General features: G+C 41.2%; 1 protein-coding gene across 4 annotated transcripts in view; it reads left to right on the top strand.

The window, feature by feature from the left end:
- The first annotated feature begins 1,132 nt into the window (after positions 1–1,132).
- Positions 1,133–22,819, top strand: part of eml1 (EMAP like 1) — a 42,826-nt gene continuing 21,139 nt past the window's right edge. The window contains exon 1 of one of the 4 annotated variants that reach the window (XM_088315703.1): positions 1,133–1,242. In XM_088315703.1, coding sequence (XP_088171829.1) covers positions 1,215–1,242 — 28 coding nt within the window. In that variant the 5' untranslated portion in view covers positions 1,133–1,214. Of the gene's footprint in view, positions 1,243–10,508; positions 11,059–22,819 lie in introns of those variants that run through there. The other 3 variants (XM_088315711.1, XM_088315684.1, XM_088315694.1) reach the window with 3 other exon arrangements.

The following is a 22,819-nucleotide window of genomic DNA, read 5'->3' as shown; positions in this document are numbered from 1 at the left end:
TGGGTATTCTTGCAAGCCTCAGGAAAATGGAGTAATACCTCCTTTATTGCGATTAAAGTTAACTTTTTTTTATTTTAGTTTTTTAATTTATTGCTTTTATTACGCTGTTGTGACTTCCCCGACATAGTTCCTTCTAAATACTTGACCAAAAGTGCGGTTCGTTTATTAACGTGGATGAGATTGACGAGATACAAAAAGAGAAATTGCTGGGTGTGGCTGCGACGATGAGCAGCCAATTAGATCACGGGATAAATCCAGCGATGCTGTCATTGGTTGATCTAGCGCCGGGAAATTGTGGTCTGTCTGATAAAATTCTACAAAATCCCGTTAGACTAGCTGCGTAACTCAGACATACATGGTCTGTCTTGCATGCACAAAAGTTCTCTTTATTGTCTTTTCATTTTCTTGATGTGCATGAGCCTGGAAAATGAAAGTCGATTATAAACAAAACAGTTATGATTTTTTTTGTTCAAATGTGTTTCTGGTGTCTTTTTTTTTTCTAGTTTTTTTGCTTTCTAGAAGTTAAAAGTTAGAATTCTCTTAAAAGTGTTTTTATATATGAGGCATGCAGTCAAGGTATATGAATGGCGCTTATGTTGAACTCTGGTTTATTGATTAGAAACAAAACACACTGTTGAGATTATTTGTTCAAATGCTATTTGGCTTAAGTATTTTGCTGGTATGTAGGCCATTGGAGAGAACTGGAGACAACCAAGTAGAGTGGAGCTGCTTGTTTACTGGCTTCTAGCGTCCCCCACAGGACATTCCAGTTATTAAAACTTGGGCTTTGCGGCGTACAGTAAGGCCAGGGTTTGGCCAAAATATGCAGCATATTGAAAGGAAAATAAAAACATATGAACTGTCCTAACATTTAAATAAGGATTAAGTGAGGAAATTTGAATCTTTCGTTTTTCTTGAATGGTGTAAGGGAAATCTTTAAAGGCCTTTCATATCTAAGGGAAACAGTATCCCAAGGGAGGGGGCTGTTGGGTACACATTTACTGCCCAATAGCGTATAATGGGATATTTGATTGACGTGTGCTTTGGCCACTGCTGGTGCTGTGCTGGGAGTCAAGAGAGAAAGGAAGGAGAGAGCGAGGGGGACTGAAGTATAGTTAGAAAGTTATAACAGAGAGAGGGACTCAGAGTAATAGTTGGCAGGCGATATTAAAAGTTAAAGGCCACAACAGTCACTTGTGGTGCTATCTGCAGCCATGTCTGACTGTGAGGGGCTTCCAATGGGTAAGTCAGTGAAGGTGTTTATGGAAGTGTGTGATTGAAAAATGAAGTGCGTGTCTGTTTAGGCTTTTGCAAGTGTGCATTTTCAGCTATTGTGAGTGTGTGTTTGAAGGGGAGAAAGGAGGGGCAACTCTTGGGCCCATTCTGTTTTCGGCACAGCTCCCCACTGTGACATTACACCCAGCAAGTATTCAGCTGGTTTGGTTTGGGCCCTTATATGGACACTTGGAGGCATTTCCCTCATGGAGATGTACTTTCCACATATCTACAAATGTTCATTACACGCTGTCACTCTCACTAAACCGTGAGGAATACTTATTCATGTGACTTGGCAGTTCTTATGCTATCTGATTAGGAGAGATGTGTGAAAAGATGACTTGCTCTTGCAAGTGATTGCTTGTGTGTGTTTCAGCTGACCATGAGTAAAAAAGGCTAAATCCCCGCAAAGCGCAGCCAAGTTGAAAAGGAGGACTTTGTGCCCTGGCTCACAGATTAACAGCAACATTCATTTGGGAATAGAAACTTTCCCTCTTGCTTAGTTTCTCTCAGCCACTCACTCAGGCTTTGTTCATGTTTCCATCTGTTGCCACTTTTCTCGATTAGTCCATGCATCTCTTTTCCCAACAGTACAAAAGAAATGCAAAACGTGCAAAACCTACCTACCAACCTACCTACCTACCTATCTGACCATCTATCTATTCATCCATCATATTTCCTCAGCTTGCTTATATCATTCTGTTTACCCCAGCGGTAAGGCATTTATTTAAGTGGAGGCCTATTTGTATTCATACATTTGTATAATATATATTTCCCCCAATCTGCCTGTGCATTTGGGTTTGTATGTATACATTTATTATAGCTGTAATATGCTGCCCATAATTGAAAACTGAGCTTGGAAGTGCTTGAAAAGTCCATCTAAAAAGTGGTAAACTGATACATATGAAAAAGGCTTTTCTACGATCATAAATGCATTATACATCAGGTCACGTTACCCATTTTATATATGGAGTTTCAGTAGCTGTTCGCTAGTATTCCTGCAGGTGGCAGTGTGAGTCCAGCTTGTGTGTGATTGTGCTGCGCGAGGAAGGGTTCATAATGTGCAGTACAACTTGAAGCAATGAGTCTTCACGAATCGATGTCGACCGGTGTTGGAAAGGTAAGGACGTACGGAAGGTCGGCATAAAGAGATGACATGTGAGAGGTTGTTCAAAAATATTGCTTTAGTTTGTCGCACATGGAGTCATATGCGTGGAGATTTGGGGCAAGTGGATTCAACGTTTGTAGTCCCTGTGAAGTGAGAAGAATAAATGTTTTCTAAATTTAAGAACCCGCGGCTCTCTCAGATGTCAGGCGAAAGCTGTAGAAAACCAAGTCTGGACGATCTTGGAACTCTTTGCACCACTCTTTCTTTTGCAAGGTTCGATATTAACTGTTTTGAGCCACCCGAAGTTCATTGTAAATACAATAAACAAATAAGTATCATGAAATGCACACATTCTTGTTTTTTAAATGCTTAATATTCAACATATTGCATTTTTTGAGCTCAGAGTGATCAAACATCATTGATTTTTTACACTCTGCACATTTTCCACGTCAGGTTAAAATTTTCCAGAAGCAATGGCTTGAACGATGTAACACACAGAAAATGTCAAATGATGTCTCTTCAGTTAGATTTTGTACTCCAAAAACACAACATGCAAAAAAAGTAACTTCACTGGAGTACAATTTTCTTCAAGGCCTTTATAATAGGAACAGTACAAAGATGCTAATATGAAGTAATTATTTTAATTTTCTATGTTAAATCATGATCTTACTTGTCCAGTGTCTGTTTGTTATGAGTCTCTGGCAGGGCCGCCACCTAAAAAGGATTCATGTAGGACCCTGTTTGGTTCGAGCTACATCACATTGCTTATGGCTGCCATGTTGTTTTCATTCCTGGCATTGCCTTGCGTCAGCCTTGATCAGTTCATCATCAAGCTTTGCTAAAGCCTGCCAATAATCCTGATCATTTGAATCAGGTATGTTGAAGGAGGGGGACATGTAAAACAGGCTGGACGCTTTTTGAAAAACCCTGAAAGACGCCTGTGGGAGGGGAATTCCTATAGTGATCAAATATTTTATTTACTTATATGTTTACATTTACGTATTACCCTTCATCGCTCTTTTGTCTTTTTTTCGTGACTTGCGGGCACTCACGGAAGGGAGAAAAAAAATCCACAGAGTACTCTGTTCTTCTCGGTCTTTGTACATCAGCCATTTCTTCAAACCTGTATTTAGAAACTTTGGGGTTTTAAGATCATTAAAATCTAAGTTTGACTATCAGGAGTAACATAGAGATAAACAACATCTTTCTGACTTCACTGTATTACATTTTTAATAGTTCAAATTCCCATGAAAGTTATCGGTATGCAAATTGTAAAAATATGGCAGTAACTCAGCATATGCCGTCTTGGAAGAATCTTTGGCAAAGCTGAAACTGTTCCTCCTGACAACCAACTCGATGGAATGTGAGCATAGGCTGCAGAGGACGAGATGAATCGTTTCCCCAGCTGTTTATTTTAGGCTTTATTGATTTAAGGTTAGACTTGCTCTGACTTCGAAAGGATCAAGAGGAGGAGAAACAGGGCAGAGTGCATACAATCAAACAAAGGCTTCCTATTTATAACACAAAAAGAAGTGAATGAAAAGCAATATACAGCAAGTGCTACGTGAGGACGTCTGTTTCAGCTTTTGCCGAGAAGAGAAAAAAGGTTCTTCAGGAAATAGGGGGAGGGTGAACGTGGATGTTTCAGCAACCAAGTCAGATGTGATTAATGTTGTTACTGCTTGAGAGAGCACGGTCTTGTACTCTCTGACATATACTGCGTGTGTGGGTCTATACAGTAAAACAGCACAGATCAAAATCTCTCTGTATTGTTGCTATGAAACACTTTTTTTGCATTGATGTGGTCCAGAATTGTAGCAGAGTCCAGATTGTGGCTCATAGATTTCTGCTGGAGAAATCTGTGTTCTTTATAGATACCTCTTTTACTTCCAATCATATGTAGTGTTAGTTGCAACCTTGAACAAACCCTGACGTGAACGCAGACACTCACAAACAATCGTCCCTCAGTGCGATTTGGGTGTTAGCAGCTAGCTGTTGGCCGCTAACGCTGGAGCCGCTGCCAACAGGTTCTGTTTTATACAACGTCGGCGTAATTAATTTGAGTTTTTTAGCGCGCTTATGTAGCGATTAAACTTGATTTCATGATACGTTGTGACAGCAGTTTGAAGTGGCGCCAACGAAAGTCGTGAATGCGAGTCAAGACAGTGTCAGTTGTTGCTGCGATTAGCTTGCCTGGGGCATTTTTTTTTTTCCACCGAGAGACTCGAATTACTCGAGGACTTGTTTGACCTCTAACTATATCACTCACAGCTCATGTTTAGTTCTACAGGTTAGGCAAGGTGACTTATGCAAAATAATTGCGGCTTGCAAGGAAATACTTCTGGCCAAGTTTTCAGTTTCCAAAATGTCCATAAATCACTGCCTTTGTTTCGTATAATTGATTATCATGTCTCTGGTAATACTTCATTCTTGCTAGACAGAAAACATTGTCAAAATGATCACACTTATGTTTCTTTGCAGGGATTAGTTGGCAGTCACTTTTTTTTTTTTTTTTTTTTTAAATAGTCACTAGAGGGACCAAAAAAAATTGCTAAATATTTTGACAATATTCCTAATTCAGAAATGCAGATTATGCTTTTGTAAACTAGCTCCGCTCTTTATGCAACCATGTTGTTAGTGGCAGTCGTGCACATCAGCAGGGACATGCTCTGAATTACGGAGGCAGCTAAAAAAGAGTCACCCAGCCTTTTTACTGGACAAACTTTAGCACCTGATCACACAATTGTCTCACAGGCTTTGTCCAAATTCACTGCGAATCACCGAGGCCTCAGGTCAGATTAACTCATGGTGTAAACCATCCCAATAACCAGGACAGCACGCAGATGGTGGCTGGATCATCCAGAGGATTGACCTTGTTACCTCCTTCGTTCTAGATTTGGTTGTTTAATCCCAGCCCACTGGCAGACTGACTGATCATCTGTGGAATTTAAAGAACGTCAGCAGTTTTATTTTTTCTTTAGAGAGAAAAGAAATGAGCAATCCCACTTTGATTGTGGCCTTCAATAGCCTCCTGGGAGAAAACGCCATCTAAATATGAATTTATGCATTTGTAGATACATAAATCTTATTTCGCTGCTTCACACTATTATCCGTTTCAAAATGTACTCTCCTACCACTATTCTAATAGTGATAATCAAGTTTCTATTTGGTGTCTTTCAGATAAAACTGTTGCCATATCAGTGTGCGCATTCACGTCGCTAATGTCTGCGCGTGAGCGTCTGGGTGCGATGTGGTTTACAGCAGCTTCTTGCGAGTGTTCTCATTTTGTGTTTTTGAGTTTGACTGTTTGTTCTACTTAAGAGACGCCTGGAAGTGCTTCAGCGAAAAATTCATAGGTTGATTCCCACATCCAATTCCAATTACGTTGCTTTCACACAGGACAGCAACCGGAAAGAAGACTGCTTTGAGGGGCAGTGTGATCAGTTCCATTGCTTTTAAATGTATAAATGTCTATTACGAGAACCTTACCATCACACCTTCGCAATAGTGACAGGGCAGAAGAAGTGAGTGTCAAACATCTCATTTCTGTCTCGTCTTACACAGCGGCCTTACAGCTATGTCACAGCTCTGATACTAACCCAGAAACTGGATTATTGTGTGGCCAATTTCGTCCCCCCATTTCCTGTGGGTGGGGTTCATAGTTGTTGCACTGGTGCACTTTCAATCGCTTTATTGAACAAACGGTAAGAAAACAAACTCTTTATAAGCACGTACTCATCATCATCATCATCATACTGCTAACGGGTTGCGGGTGCTAACGGCAAGTTAACAGCCAGCCAGCTCTGCGTTCAGATTTGCTGACACCCATGTCACTCACCAGGTCAGGACCACCTTTTACAGCCTTAAACAATCCCAAATCACAGATACTACAGTAGATAGTGAGGATGGCGACGCCATATGGACAACATAATACCTGCATCTAACATTTATGTTATTGTTTAATAATGAAATATCAGTTTTTACCCAATAACTCTATTTAATCATTGAATCACTGGTAGATTTCTTAACTCTAAAAAATATTTGATAGCTGCATGTCTAGTGGGATTCCTTACTAACATGAGATTCGTGTAAAATGGCCGTATAATTCAGCTAATGCAGCTAATGTTTTATTCAGGGTAATGCGTCAGAGCCAAAAGCGAATGTAATTCAGTTAACATTTGATCCCAATCAAATTAATTTGGATTATACGCCATCATTTTGAGAAAATTGATTTCTCACTTTATATGCGCTATTATTGTTTGTAGACCTAATACAAGGTTGATGAGGGTTGTGATGTTTGTGCTGAGTCATGTAGAAGCAGAGATACAATCTTTGATAACACAAAAAAAGTGTGTTGGTACAGAAAGGTCTCAAATGGATTTTGTCTTCTATATAATTTAAAAATGAATGGCTTTGACCTCATTCGTTTTTTTACACTTGTCGTTGAGGCACTTCCATTATTTGTTAATAGAGGTGGGATATCATCACACACGTTTATTTTCCAATCATGTACGTGCGCATGTGTTTATGTGTGTGTGTGAGAGAGAGATAGCCAGAGGGGAAACAGTGGGTAGGGGCGGACTTTAGGACGGAGGGCCCTGAGCGGCCGTGGTCCCACCACCTGCCACCCACTGTGTTGTTAGTGTGCGTTGGGGGACAAGCAGGGGTGGAGGTGACGCTAGTGGGGGAGTAGATCAGATGCTTATCCTGATCCAAAATGTGCGCCACAAAGAGATTTATAATAATCTGAGCCCCTTTAGACAAAACATGCCTCGCACAACAGACCCCAATGGCGTCTTTGCACGGTTGTATTTGGTGCCTTAAATTCATGACTCGAAATCCAATCACAAGAGTTTATTGGCTACTCACTGACAATTGTGTTATCGGAAATAATTTATGACACTATGGTTGTAGAAGCTGCTTTTGTCTGTTGATGCACAAATGTTGTAACGGTCAAGGTTTAATCCTGCTTTGCTTCATGTGGCTTCCCAAATGTAAGACCTTACCTGAATTCCCACAACTTAACACAACAACGCACAAAGGATACGTTGTTTCCCCCCCATAATCCTCTCTGCTGCACAGCCGACTAGATCTGCTGTTGCATGTCTGGATGACATTGTGTAACAATAACATAACCGGCCAGCCACCCTTTGGACCACTTGTTAAAAAAATAAATAAATAAATACAAAGGTTATATCACCAATTCCTGATTTAAAAACTTTTAAAGAGGTGTTCATTTAACTTTGTTTTATTGTGGCTACAGTTGAATGATGGTTGCCTTATAATTTATAACTTTGGCGAACCTTCAAACTCTTATACTGCTCCGTGTGGTTGCCAAACTATTAGAAACATGCAGTGCATGTCCAACTCCACTGCAAGCTAAGACCACATGGTCCAGTTTGCGTATGTGTTTGATTTGGGCTGTGAAGTAGTGAACCAAAAAAAAAAAAAAGAAAATCACAACTTGTATTGTAATTTGAGGTTCCACCGTATGTTGTTCATTTTCTAAAAAAATCAATCATCACCTCCATCCCTACCTTGGAATAACTGAGTTTTTATTTTATTTTTTTTTATGGATGGAAAATATACTGTGTACAATTTATTCATTTCTGTACATTCTTACGTAGCTAAAAGTCTCATAGATGGCTCGTGTTGGGCAGAATCCTCGCATCTTCAAAACTTTGATTTATTTTTTTTCCCCTCTATTTTCCCCCCAGGAAACCAAAAAACCGCCATGTTTGTTGAGTTGTTAACATTTCCCCCACTTTAGTTTGCTCGATAACTTGTACATATTTGGACTTAGAAGGTTTTGGCCTGACAATATTGATTTGTGACTGATCAGACTGTTGTCTGATCAGCGGATGAGGGGGATATCTTTTTAATTTTTTAATTTTTATTATTGTTATTTTGAATCAAATGATGATGTAGTCAGTCACGACCATGTTCCTGGCATAAGAGAAAATGATGGTCGTCAAATAGAGCGCAGTCCACGTTCAGTGAGTATACTGTAGTAATCCACGTTAAAAGACAAGTTGAGAGAAGTAGTCTTTGAATAACCCCATTGTAAGATCCTTCTGTTGTGTGGCTGTTTTTACGCTGGCAAGAATATTAAATTATCTTTAAGTGTAGCCAGGTCTTCGAGATGTTAAGTGAATTTAACCCTAACACCTCTTTTGTGTGATTCATCAGCTGCGTCTCGCACCATAGCATAAAGGGGAATATAGGTCATAGACACTGTCTATCTATTTGATTATTTTTCCAAGCAAGCTTGAATTATAAATAATGCAGTGCCCCCTCTTTTGTGCACATACAAACCCCCAGTCTGAATTAGGAAGCACTCAGTTCAAACCCTTTTCCCCTCAATAAACTCCCTCTCTGCTCACTTTTTAATTTGCGCCAGCTCCCCCAAGCCCTCTTTCTCTATTCCTTCCATTCCGTGCTCCCCTCCCCCTCTATCCCATTTATTTCTCTTTCTTTTATCCCTCACTCTCCCTTTCATTCTTCCCTCCCACCTCTTGTCCTTGTTTTAAGGATTCCTCAGTATTTGAGACGTCTGCAACAGCCGATAAGACGCAGACAGACAAGAGAATGGTAATCTCGTTGAGGCCGGGCGGCGACCCCGGAAATGTAGCGCTTGAACGTTTGGCTGCTGAGTGCAATGTGACAGTATAGACTTGCTGTGCTGTCCTCATGTTATCCCAATCCTTTCGGTGTGGATGATGCCACGCTTATGTCTCTCCGCCCATGACTCTACACAATCTGTCGACATTAATACGTTTGTCAGTGTGGTCAACCGGATGCCCAACTGGACCTGTCTGGACAGAGCCTGTGTGTCAACATGTTTGAATATATTTGGATGTGTCTGTCATTGCATGAAATTAAATTAACGTGGCATTAGACATAAATTCTTACTTTTTTTTTTTTTTTAATGACATGATAAAGGCAGCTGATTTCGCACGGTGAGGTTCCTTTCTGCCAGGAACTGTCAGATACTCAGGGCTTTGTGAGCAGTTGTGTTGTCATGGTCATGGCTACTTGTCACGCCACAGCTTTCACCTCTTCTAGATTACTGAACTAAGCAAACGCCTCAGCATCTCTATGTTGAGGTGCTCGTTGATCACCTGCAGAGGTGCAGCGTTCGAGTCCGGCTCCAGCCTTTCTATGTGGAGTTTGCATGTTCTCACTGTGCGTGCGTGGGTTTTCTCCGGGTACTCCAGTTTCCTCCCACATTCCAACAACATGCATGGTAGGTTGATTGGACACCCTGAGTTGCCCCTTGGTGTGTTTTTGAGCACCGATGGTTATTTTTCCCTGCGATTGGCTGGCAACCAGTCCAGGGTGTGCCCTGTCTCCTGCCCGAAGATAGCTGGGATTGGCTCCAGCAGACCCGCGTCCCACGTGAAGAGAAGCGGCTCAGATAATGGATGGATGGATAGATGTTTATTGTTAACATCAGTTTCAGGTGGCATTTTCAGTGCACACCAAGTGGCCAAATGGCCGCCACCTAAAATCGATATTGCTTAATTGGTATTGCACCGTATGAATCTGAATTTTTAGACTCGTGGGGAAGCATAGATTGATGCATCTATTGTACTTTTTTTTTTACTTGACTTCCCGTTTAAAACTACTTTGTAAATGACTTGCAGATTATTTCATTTAAAAAAAATGCATGTACGTGCACTTCACAGACTGAATGAGTTTTTCCAGTAAGTAGTAGCCGGGCATAGTTTCCACAGAAAAACACTTGGAACTGCAGTGTGAATCCAACTTTAAATATTTGCGAACATCGGTTCCACTTGTGACATTTAATATTTTCCGCACTTTCTTTAAATACACTTCAACATTTGTGTCTGTTACGGCTTTGTCACTACCTTCTGAAAGCTGAAGATTGCCTCGTCAGTGAGCAACACAGGAAAACGGTTGAAAAAGCCCCCTTTCTACTTTCTAGTCTCTCATCCTCTCTCCAACATCCTTTCCAGTCGCTCACATTTCTGATCCAATTTAATTTTCCCCTTTTTCTCATCTGCTCTACCTTGTTCTGAATCACCAAGCAGAGGAGAACGAGCCATCGCACAAGCTCCGCCCCCTGAGCTCTGACTCGCCTGTGCTGTGTGACAGTGGGAAAGGCTGGGCTCTCCCTAGCATTATCTCAACACACACATAAGCGCACAGCCACGAAGCAAACGCCTCTGCCCACTCAAACCCTCCTAAAGCTGTTTTTCTGCTGGAGATCAGCGAGAGCGAACAGCTGCTGAGGACAGACGAGAAGAACAGAGAGGAGGAGGAGGAAGAAAAACAACCTCTCGAACTCCTGTCAGTCCAGTTCAGTCACCCGTCAGGGAAAGAGCCTTCTCTTGGAGTTTAAAAAAAAAAAAAAAAATCCTTATGTTACACTAGGTGGAGAAAGAAGAAGAGGGAACTGGAGTTCACGCAAGTGAATGGGTTGCCATGGTTACTCTCCCAGGGAGCCTGACCCGTGCAGAATGAATGGAGGGAGAGCCAAGTGAGAAGATAAACTAGGCAAAGGGAGTCACCGGAGAAAGAAAGAGTGACTGAGAGACGGGTGGAGAAGCGGTGGATAACAGAAGAAATGGAGCAGCGTCTGAGAATGGAGGACGGCTTTTCCAGCTACAGCAGCTTGTATGACACCTCGTCGCTGCTGCAGTTCTGCAATGGTAAACAATCTACTTTCTGCATGATGTTCCTCTGGGCTTGTCACGTCATAGCTGGGGGTTAGCTCGTTTGACCTCTGCTGAGAAAAACATTCAAATGGAAGTTTCTCCAGGGTCACATTCATGTCAAAACCCAGCTAAGCAGTACTCAACAAAGTGCGTATGGGACAGCAATGATGTGTCCACTGGGTGGAGTTTACGTGGCGGTAGCCGGTGAGTCAAGGGGAGAGGCTAAGCAGCATGACGCATCAATATGACATCATTTTGAAAAAGATTTATGAAAAGTTGAGACTCAGTTGTGGGTGACTGCTTGAGAATATTACAGGCGACAGAAGCAGTCAAGGATGTATCGGAGTGCTGGCGCAACACATGCACAAAGGGGATTATCCCCAACAAACTGAGGGACTTTTGTGGCAGATGGACTTAAATCTGCTGTTGCGTTGATGACTCATTCTCCCTCTCGTACATCCTGGTCCTTTTCATGTGGAACCCGTGCTCGACTCCTTTAATGTTAATTGGTTTTACTTACGACAAAATGTCAGTGTTCCTTTCCAACGACATAAAATTGATGTTATGGATGGTGTGTTGCTATGGTGATACCATACAACATGACGTTGAGTATGACAATTGACATTTTTGGATAATGGAAATCTCAATAGTGTTTACTATACAGTGTTAAACACAAGCTGTGAGCGTGTAATCTAATCTAAGGGTACAAGTCTTCAATTTAAATTCAGCTATTACTAATGCTAACCAGCAGCGGCGGCCAGTGATTGCCAGTCGGGCCTTCGCTGCTGACCCCAACCCGTAAAGAAGTACCGACCTACATTTACAACCGAAATTGTGTTCATCAAGTTCAATCAGGTTCTTGAGTGGAAAAACGTCACGTATATGTATGTGGATGTTCGAATTAATCAATTAATTACTTAATTTTTTTGGCTAATGAGATTTTAGTCTCCATGTGCTGAAATGTCGTTCTAATCTGCCCTGGACCTTCACAATCAGGCGATTTGGCCGAAATTAACCTATTAGCGATGTGACTGTTTCATTCACCAATCAGTTTTCAAATTTTCATCAGAGGGCCAACATTATTTTTTTCCTGTCCTCTGATTGGTTCGTCAGAGCAGGTTCAACTCGCAAAACACTACTGTTTAAAAGACTTTTTTTTTTTTTTTTTTGGGATGGAGTTGCAGTGCCTAATGTAGCTGGTGGGCTGTGTACTTGGACACGGAAGTGACTGATGTGATTGCATGTTATCATCCATTTGTCTTCTGCTCACATGATATTTTTGTATGTTGAGCGCAGTGTAAGAACAGTTTCAAGTACACTAACTTAAGTACGTCAATTGACCAGAAAAACTGGTGCGGCGGCAATGGTAGAATAGTTTTACGTTGATCTTAAAGTAAATGACCCTATGAACTTACTTGCAAATTACAGTGTCGGGGCAGGAAGTGCTTCGTTTGTAGCAAGATAATTGGCTTAGAGGTTCAATGGTTTAATGACAGGTGAAAAGGTTTTGGTGCCAAGATTGGTATGTTGTCTGAGGAATTCTGGACATTTTATGCCGTAATACAAATTTATCTTAGGATAAATTACAATACTTCCATACCTTTGTATGTTATAATGTCGTGTTTAATCTACTACATGCATGAAAATGTGAAGCAGTCTGTTACAATTGTCCAAATTCCATTCTCACATGTACATTTTCAACGTTAGTGTCAAGAAGAGTCGCTTCTTACTCGTTATTCTGGCTTCTTAATGTATTGCAGGTCTGTTTGAGTAAGCCTGTGTGTCATTGTTGGGCCTCCGGGCCAGAGTGACATCATAGCGCCAGTTGGACCCGACCAAAATGCAACGATGTCATCCGCTTCCCTCTCTGCAGCTACATGTGTTGTGGAGCATCCAACCACACTAATGTTGAGAGACTAGGTCAGCTAAACTGCAGGAACACACGCAGGCTGCACGTTTTGTCCTCAGGAGGTCAGAGCTAGCTCGCTACTTTACGCCAAGGGAAAATTAGCCTCATTATACACTCAGACACACAGACAGTGATTTCATCTCGTGGACTGAGTTACAAGGCTTGGTCTAAGCGGTTTCACGTTGCAATTTGTGAGAGGAAATTTGCATTTTGCGCCTCATCAGAAAACTTTGAATACCAAAACTGAGAATCAACCGTTGAGATGGCCCTGAAAGCTTTGTTGGGCACACCCGTCGCTCACATCCTCTACCGCGGGTAGTTTGAAGTCGAGGCAACCTCGATGGTACTTACGCCGCATCAGCTAGCTACAAACAAGCTTCCGTTGGTTGCTAGTCCGACTAAATGTGTTGCAAGTTGCTCCTAAGTCAGTAATCATCATATATCATAACCGGAACGGGTTCCTTCTTGACCTTTGCATTAGACCTGTTTTCTATCCGATGTGGGGACAAAGTGCCGTTAATTAGACAATACAGCATTTAAAGCACTGAATTATCATTGATTTTCATGTTTAGCTCGATCATACCCTGCACCACCATTTTAACAAATCCACACCCCCTCATTCATCTCGTTCACCTTTTTCGGCTCATAATTAATGTGCATCCGGCATCCCTTTATCTCAATGTTCCATGCAGTTCACCCGCAGGCGCGATGGCACAGACTCCCACCTCCCACTCTTGCAACATGGGGATAGTTTGTCACACTCCATCTTGCAACCCTTCTTCGGCCTCGGTCCAAAAAGCATGTCTGATGATGGCACGTGTACATGGATTAGGATTAAATCCCCCAACTCACGCTACCAAAGGCAGCAGCCAATTGAGCCCGCCAGGGAGAAGGAGGACTGGATATTATGCCGGCAAAACACCCTGAGGACTTGGAACAGCCAAGTTTAGCATCTATTGTATTCACATTTCTGCAGTTTGGATCCAAATTGTCACTCCAGTTCCCAAAAACCCTTCCTTTTATTTCTTTGATTTATGTAGCAGTGCTGAGGTTACTCTATTATGACCCAATATAGAATGTTAAACTGGAAACTAGGGCCATATGACAGGGATTTTTTTTGACCAAATAAAATTCGTATAATCTTTTCATCAAAAAATAATTAATGAATAAAATATTTTTTTGTCCCTTATACTTTGGCTGATGCTACTTAGACTTAGCTTGAATTTGTAATCTATTTTAAACATACAGCTCAGCATGTCACCCAAAATCCCACTTTGCTTTCTTGTGGCGTTTGGCAAATACTTGGTGCAGTACCGCCGGTGGTCAAGGTGGAGGTAATGCGTCGCAATTATTTTGCACTTTGCCAAAAGTAGAAGAAATGCAAGGAGTATTAGTCGTACCCATGCCAAATGAAGCATGACTTATCGCGGCTTCTGCCTCAACAAGAAATTAACTGCACTAAAAGGCGCAATAATTGAACAGGATTTTACTGTTGGCCACAACGTGATGAGGTATTTTATTTTAGGTCAGGCATTTTAAACTAAAAAGAAAAATGTTTCTGTAGTTAGAGGTGGAATTTTCTAATCCAACCGGTACTCATTCGCCGCCGTCAGCACAGTGTGAATTTGGAAATTCCCCCTGACGCCGCTCTGATAGCACATTCGACTGTTATACCTTTGATGACCGTTTTATTTGTTTATTGCAGAGAGAAAAATCTGCACTCATTGTCATAAATTTGGCAGATTTCTTTTCATGTCATCATCTATAGCTTATGTTGTAATGAATTAATGTGCAAAAATAAAATAAAATAAAATATTCTCGTACAGGGAATCCTTATATCGAACACAATCTATTACAGACATTAATTGTTCCTGTGTATATTCATTTTCTTCCTGAGGGTGATCCCCCCCCGCCCCCCATTTACTTGAGCACTTTCATATCTTCTGCAATTTCTCCTGTTAATGTTAGCTGAATTTGGAACTCTGCAACCTTAGGAAAGCGATTTGACATCAGAGGTTTCAATGTTATCAAACTCAACTCAGGAGCGCAACCACTCTGCTTATTGCCCCAAGTTGTCCAGTCAAATAAGATTGTTTACATGTCAGATGGGGTATCAAATATATCAACAAATGACAAATCTCTCTGATGTTATTAATCTGTGTTATATATGAGAGCAGCAGGCTGATGGATATCAAATTGATCTGGCGTATCTCTTCCTCATACTGCTGAATCTTTCAACGTCTGACATTGATTTCCTGTAGTCCTGCGTCTGAGTGCTCACACCACTCTCCATTTATTTTTAGCAACGTGCAGACACGCAGCCTCAAATTTTCCCAGGATTCCTTCAAATTTTCATACTTTTTCTTATCAGCCCTTCATTTGCTTTTGCTCCCAGGGTTTTTTTTTTCTCCTCAGTTTCCCTTCACGCTCATTCTCGCACTCTTCATGCACTCTTTGATCTTGGGAGAATGCTTTAGATTAAACAACTTCTTCATTTTTAATACCTCCAGATATACGGTCATTTATGGCGCCGAGCCAAGGTGTTAACACTTACACATAGTGACAACGTTAGCTCATTAAAGGTGCACACGATGCAGCTCGTGGTAAAAAAAAATGCTATTTGTGCTGCAGGGCATGTGCGAGGTCAGGTGGTGCTAGCTTGCCTGTGTTACGATGACGTTGGGACAGAGTCGGGCCGACTAGTGAACACGTTTCACATTTACGACCAAAAATATTAGTTTCGGTGGATAGCCGACTGCTTTTGAGCTATTTGTTTCCGTAGACTGTGATGTGAATGGAATTTAGCCAATCAAAGCAGCATCAAATCAAGGCAAATATGTACTGCTCGTTTTTTTTTTTTTTTGTCTATGTGTGTTCTTCAGGCGGCAGGAAATATTTTACATCGCAAGTCTTTTTTGCCAACATCGCTGTCTACCAAATCTCCCACCGCTAGTCCTCTTCAGAAACACTCAGCAACCACTGTAGCTTGCTTTATTTAATTTTTTTTGTCTGTATGTGTGAGTGTGGGGGGGAGTCTCGCAAATGTTAAGTGTTTTTGTATCACCTCTAGTGGTACTTGGGTTCACTCACTCAAAAAAAACCAAACCTTGACAATCACTCTATTCTTTTCTTGATAAAAGTGGTCAAAATCTAGTTACGTCATCAACATCACGACGACACCTTCGTTGATGAACCGGATTATAACGGCACAGCGTTCACGCCGCAAACCACGGCATCCCTCACATTTTGTTGGTAACGTGTCGACTTTCTATAAAAAAAACGACATCAAAAATCATCACTGCCCCAGCACAGTTTACTTATATTTAACGTTTTACTACAACTTTATTCTATTTAGGCAGCGTTAACATTCTGTCCGTAATGTTACTGATATTATATTATTGATATTCTAGTCATGAACATTTAGACCCTCTATGCTACTTTAGTTTAATGTTGGTCATGATGGTGATCTTTGGAATGTTTTTTAGTGGCACTCGGTGCAAAAATGGTTGAGCAGGACTGATCTCAAGTAATAATGGTCCTTAGCCACTTGATCCCTCTCCACTTCTGCTTTGTTGCATCTTCTTGTAAATTCTCAAGGCTGGCAAATGAATGATCTTTGATATGTGCTTCTTGGTGAGGAGGTGCTTTGCGGAGGCAGCCATTGGTTGTTTCTCCTCCTCTGCTTTCATCGTTCTTTCTCTCTCACTCTCGCCTTTTCCTGCACTGACACACATTCGTGCAGCCTCGTCGTCTGACCCACTAAAACAATCATGCATGCAAAGTAGGAATGCAGAAGCTCCTACGTTCAAATATAGCAACTGCACGATTGTCTGTATGCATGTGTGTGAGACCAAAGCGTTCAATTCTGTGCGTGTGCGTGTGCGTACTGCCACAAGCTCATGAGTCTTTACGCATAATATCATGCAGGCCTTCAAATCTCATGAAAGGGCCCGAAAAAGAAAGCACTCTGCATGGTAACACTCGCAGTCTCAGCCGTGTCATCTTGTACCTGCGGAAGGGGGAGGCTAGGAGTAATAAATCACACCAGTCCACTGAATCCCAAAGTGATTATTTTTAGTCACTGATTGTAGCCCCTTTTTACTCACCTTGGTAAAGTCGGCCTTTTTATGCCGAATAATTTTCCGCCTTTGTAATTGTTACGAAGTCAATATTGAGAGTCCGCATTGGTAGCTGTGTTGAAGTAAATTGTCTTTATCCAATTTTTTGTCTTACGTCACACCAGATGCTAGCCCTGCAGTTGTAACTGTTTGATTACAGAATGTCATGTCGCTTTGTAAAAGCGCACAACGATATATCCAAATAATGCAACTTTGCTGCTAAACATTCAAAAAGCATCCAAGTCTTATTTGCTATCTGCACCTCTCGCGGTTCTAGCTAGCAAACCTTTTTTGTCATACAAACCGTTACATTTAACCTCTGTGCTCCTGCAGTGGAGCTTCCAAAGGCAGCTCTTGCACCCTAATTGGTCTCCAACGTCAGGAAAGAGGGAATCCTCCGATTTAAGTGCGCGTCTGCTTGCGTGTGTTTTCTAACATATGGAGAGGGGGAAAAGGAATGGTCCTATTTTGAAAGCCCATTAAAAATAGATTAATCAAGAACAAAGGTGCAGAGATGCGAGGGAGGAAGACACGCCTAATTGGGTCGTGTGGTATAATGAAATTATGAATGAGCAGTTGCAGCGTTGCTCAGTTGGCTTGTTTAATTTACACACTTTTATTTCAGAGCGGATGGGCATCCATGCAGCTATCAAGCCATAAATTATGTAAAAAATGTCTTCTCTGTTTTATTACGGTGGGTAAATCATGCTGGTTGAAAACGCGCCAAACTCTCCCCTAACAGCATCACTGAATGATGATTGCAATCGGTCAGCAACATCTGTGGCTTTTTATGTTTAGGATAGACCTAAAAGGACCTTTTGGCAATGGAAAACCCTTATTTCTTATGGTTGCTTTTTTTTGTAACTTTTTTCAAAAAAGTCAGCATGCATGGATAATCACATCCAGCTGAAAACAAGTGAATCATGAGTGTTTTGGATAAAAACACCACTGCTCCACTCATTACAAACAGATCTTACTGAATAATATTTCCAACACGTTAAAACAAATACATTCTGTACTCTTGACAATGCACTCGGGTCAAATAAATTCCGACATTCTTAAATCAGCCGTTAGGCTGCTAGTTGACGGTCGACTGCCACAGTATGTTGCGAGTAAATCTCTTGAATTTGGACTAAGATGGCGGTTTTGTTCTGTTGGGTAACAAGGGTGTCGGCGCCCAACAGCACAACTGTATGTTCTCAACCCTCCAGATGGTGGAAGTACTGCTGGCTGATGTTCAGTGCGGTGACAGTGTCTGGCACTGGAAGCGTTTCCCATAACAACAGTGTAAGTGGACGCAACAAACACCAGTTCACACGAACGCTGGATGGAACGAATGTCTCGTCTCTGGTTTTGGTTGTTTGTTACTTGGAGGACAAAGCCTCGTTTCATGTGGGCAAAAGGTTGAGTTTGACGGAGACATTTGTTCTGGTGCCTGGAGCCGCCGCCAAGCTTGACTTATGCCTCTGTGGTCTGAATCTCCGGCACCCAGCAGTAAGACCAGTGTCTCATGTTTCATCCCACCTTGCCACGTTTTGTAATTCACGTTGAGTTGAGTTGTTGTATAGAGCAATTAAACTCAAAGTTGGTGAATGCTTTTAAGGGGCATTCATGAACCTTTTTGCGATAGGCAATTATATTATTCTAATATATAAAAGGAAAAAAAAAAGAGACATGCACCAAGGGAGAATCACATACATTGTTGCAATTCCTCATAAAATTGCAGATACTATTTTTGTCACAATGGAATTCATATTACCGTATTTTCCAGATGATAAGGGGCACCTGCATATAAGCCGCAGCAACCCTTCCCGAGAAGAAAAAGTACACAAGCCGCACCAGGCTATAAGCTATGTTAAAAATATTAGTTGTGTACTGCATGTACAGAATGATTTTGTACTGTGAATGCACATAAAGGTACATAAACAGATTGTTAAAACAGTGCCTTTTAACACGGCAACAACTTTGCTAATTAAAACAGAACAGACCCAAGAGAAAAAAAAAATCAACATTTATTTAGCATATTTTCTGAACCGTTAGAGTGAAAGAAAAATTCTCAGAAAAGCCGCACCGTTGTATTAGCCACATGGTTCAAAATCTAGGAGAAAAATAGTGGCTTATAGTCCGGAAAATACGGTATAAAGGCTTGTCGTTTGCCACAAACTGAAAAGGAGCTTGATGACTAACACAACCATGATGGCGCTCCAAAACATTTATCCTTTTGTTCCTAATTTGTTTGAGCCACCAGAATGTAAATAGTCCCATCCTTGAGCCTTCAATCGTGCTCCATGATCCACTTGGATGTGTCATGGTTGCTAACACATGGAGGGACAAACAAAGATCCGATGCTTCAAAATTGGACAAAAAACATTTGAGGAATTTATTTCCCATTTTTGCCATTTGAGTCACGATATGACCATTCAGTCACTCAGTCATGCAAGACACTGTCTCTTGTTAACATCTTAAGGCCTCTACTCATCAATCCAACGTCGGCTGTTGTGTGCGACTGTCACGTCACCTAGAAGTCGGCGGAATGACGGAAATATATACCACAAAAGCCGACGGTGACGCCAACTTCTCCGGACCTTCTGCATAAGCGTGAGAAGTCGTACCCCGACATTCCATAGTCAATGTGTTGCCTTTGACGGTGATGTCGAATAACGGCGGTCTTTCTCGAATAAGTGTGACTACTTCATCTTCGTGCTCTTAGTTCTTGAGGAATAGCTTCAATTTTCACAGTTTTTCCCCTTCCGTCACTTCTTGTCCAGTGCATTGATCTGCTAGCTGACAGCCAATCGCAGGGCTTATTTAACACGATAACCTGACACGATTATACACGTTGAATCAGCCGAACACGCCCCGACAACGACTCCGACTTTACAACGTTGCGCGACACCAAATAGATGGCATGGACCGACTTTACGATGGCCGACGTCGTATTGGTGTGTTGAGGCCTTTGCACTGACAAACAATTGATATCACAACCACACATTTGCGCCGCCACTACAGGATTTATTTTCCACAATTCAACCTTGGTGGAGGTCTGTGCTCTCCTAAGTGGTATTCTAGTTATGTAAATAGAATGATAACAATCTCTTCTCCACCAAATGGAGCATTAACACGTAGCTGCCTTGTTTTCACCCTCCCGACTCAGAATTGTTGTTTTAAGACATACCCTGAATATCAATTTCAAAGAACAAAGGAAGCAGAACAAATAACCCCAACCTTAAATATTTGAAACATTTTATTCTCTTCCACTGTTTTGCTCTCTCCTTTGCTCGTAAGAGAGAGGTGAAACAGCAAATTCAAGCTGCCGTTCACCCCCAAGATCCTGGAGAATTGGTGTCACTCGCTAAGAGCAAGATCTGTTTCACATATCCTGTATAATGCCTTGTTGCTGAATGCATTGATTTGTGCTTTTTGTGTTACAGGGATGGTGTTATTTATTTAACTAGGCTTGTTGTTCTGCATTATTGTTGACCTCCCATGAATTTTCACAAACTAGCACTAACTGCCTTACTTAGCAACTCTTGTGATTTTTGGCATCCAATCTTAAAGCCTTAAATGGCTGGCTATTACTACTTACTAGATGAACAAAGGGCAAAGGCGGAGCAATGCCGCATCTTCTATTATGATTCCGATGCAGCGATTTTGAAGGATCTCTGTGTAAGTGTGTTGTTGTTTGGCAGGAGCATGTTAGGGAAGTTGCTGTCAGTTTAGCCTTTGTCTGACCCCAGGAAGGAAACAGCCGGCGGAAAGATGGGAGGCTTTAACAAGCTCATCACAAGAAGGTCAGTATAGGATGCCACATGGGTGTATTTTGAGCTCCCTTCATGCTTTACTCTCTTTATGACCTCTTCATCCACTTGTCTCTGTTCGCCAATGTCTTGTTTTGACATGAAAACAAGATTCAGACACCAAGCTCTCCGTTGCATGACTCTTTTGATGACAATCGAGGTTGCTTGTCGTGGCTTCCCTTCCTGTTGGCCACCTCTTGTCTATAATTAGCTCTTAAGCCTCTGTCCAGCAGAGTCGTCTGGAAGTGCAGAAAGCCAACTGCCAATTGAACGGTTGATTTAGCTTATACACCTCGGTTGGGTCAACCTCACAATAAAGCATTTGTTGATGGATGAGCAGAAGTGCCGTGTCCGATGCAACACTCGCATGTCATCTTTTTACGATTAACTGACAGACAAGTATAAAATGAAGTCAACTAGATTATTAAAAAAATGTGAATGAAAAAAAGAAAAAATATATATATATATATTATTCAAATGACATTTTCAGGGGGTACAAAACCAAAAAATGTATAATTAAAAACAATATTCAAACAAATCAATTTTTTTTATCTTACAATATTTTGTATGCAAATGTATAAATTTGAGTATGGTTTCTTTGTACAAAGTGCATTGGAGTTTACCTGAGCAACGTTGCAACATCTAAATAAACAATTTCAATAAAACGCTCAAATTGTGTTCTGCTGTGTACACACTATAGTTTTAGACATAAAAGTAGAGTACTATTTTAACATTGTTTTATAAATACATAACATAGATCCTGTATACTATAATAATCGTTTTTTACGATCATGCCAATTCTGTAATCGTTTAGTGTAATAATCGTGATCGTGATTGAATTTCGATTAATTGCACAGCCCTAAAGTCAACCAATAAAACACAACACGCATGCACTCTATCTTGTGATCACGCGTAACAAGCGTATAGAGGCTAGCTAGTAAGACACGAGGGGCTTCATTCTGGACTCCTTGACAAACAACACAAACAGACTTACCGTATATACTCAAACACTACTCACAGTTGATTCAAATGAAAGTAATTTGGTCAAAATCTGCACCAACTGAGATTCCTAGCAAGTACTGTGGAATCGGAAGAAAAAACAGGAAATAGACGCCGACCAAAATACAAGTCGTATCAGTGCCAAACATCAGTTGGGGTCAGAATAGTGTCAGGAAGAACAGTTGCAGCAAGTTAATATAATGAGCAAATGTTTTTTGGAATCGCTGACCTTTTGTCTGACTGATGGAAGAAGTCTACCTAGTCAAAATTAAAACATCCTTCAATAAATAGAAGAGGATTTCAGTGCCCTCCTGGAACTACAAAACAGGAAATAGTGTCTTTTTTTTTTTGTTGTTGTCACAGGCTTGTTTCCCATTACCTCACTCGCCGTTTGTCTCCCAAATGTTGTGGAAAGTATTCCCAGAAGAATGGTAGCAATAATATCTGAAAAGGGTGTACCAAACAAGTTTATATTTATTTGTATTTTCAGTTGCAGCAATTACCGGGTGTCCCATGACACCATGAGTATAGACCAAAATGTAAAAGTGCCTCCTGTGGCTTCCCACATTTTGCTATTAAGACATTGTGGCCTTTTGTTGTTGATCCTGAGAGTGCTGAAATAGGAAATGGATCAGAACACATCTGCCGCGCCACAATTCAATTATTGATGAGCCTGAGGTCAGCGCATGACTCAGGAAAGTGCTTCTTTGTTTGTTCAGTGATGGGAAGATGGATGTGCCAAGTGCTTGTTCACATTTTCCGCTTTCACTTTATCCAAGGGGATGATGCAAAGTACTGCAGTGTGCGCCATATTAAATAGCAATTCAAATAATCGTCTAGGATGTGTGCTGTCGTCACTCCGACCTGTAAGTGAGGCAAGAAAAAAATCGGGGAAGAGAGAAATGATGTCATTGAAGCAGCGCTGTCTGCAG

This window comes from Idiotropiscis lumnitzeri, chromosome 1 (genome assembly GCF_059441095.1).
Source record: "Idiotropiscis lumnitzeri isolate Australia: NSW breed Sydney's pygmy pipehorse chromosome 1, RoL_Ilum_1.0, whole genome shotgun sequence".
NCBI lineage: Eukaryota > Metazoa > Chordata > Actinopteri > Syngnathiformes > Syngnathidae > Idiotropiscis > Idiotropiscis lumnitzeri.
Note: the sequence above shows the minus strand (reverse complement) of the source record. Positions and strands in the feature narration are given on the sequence as shown.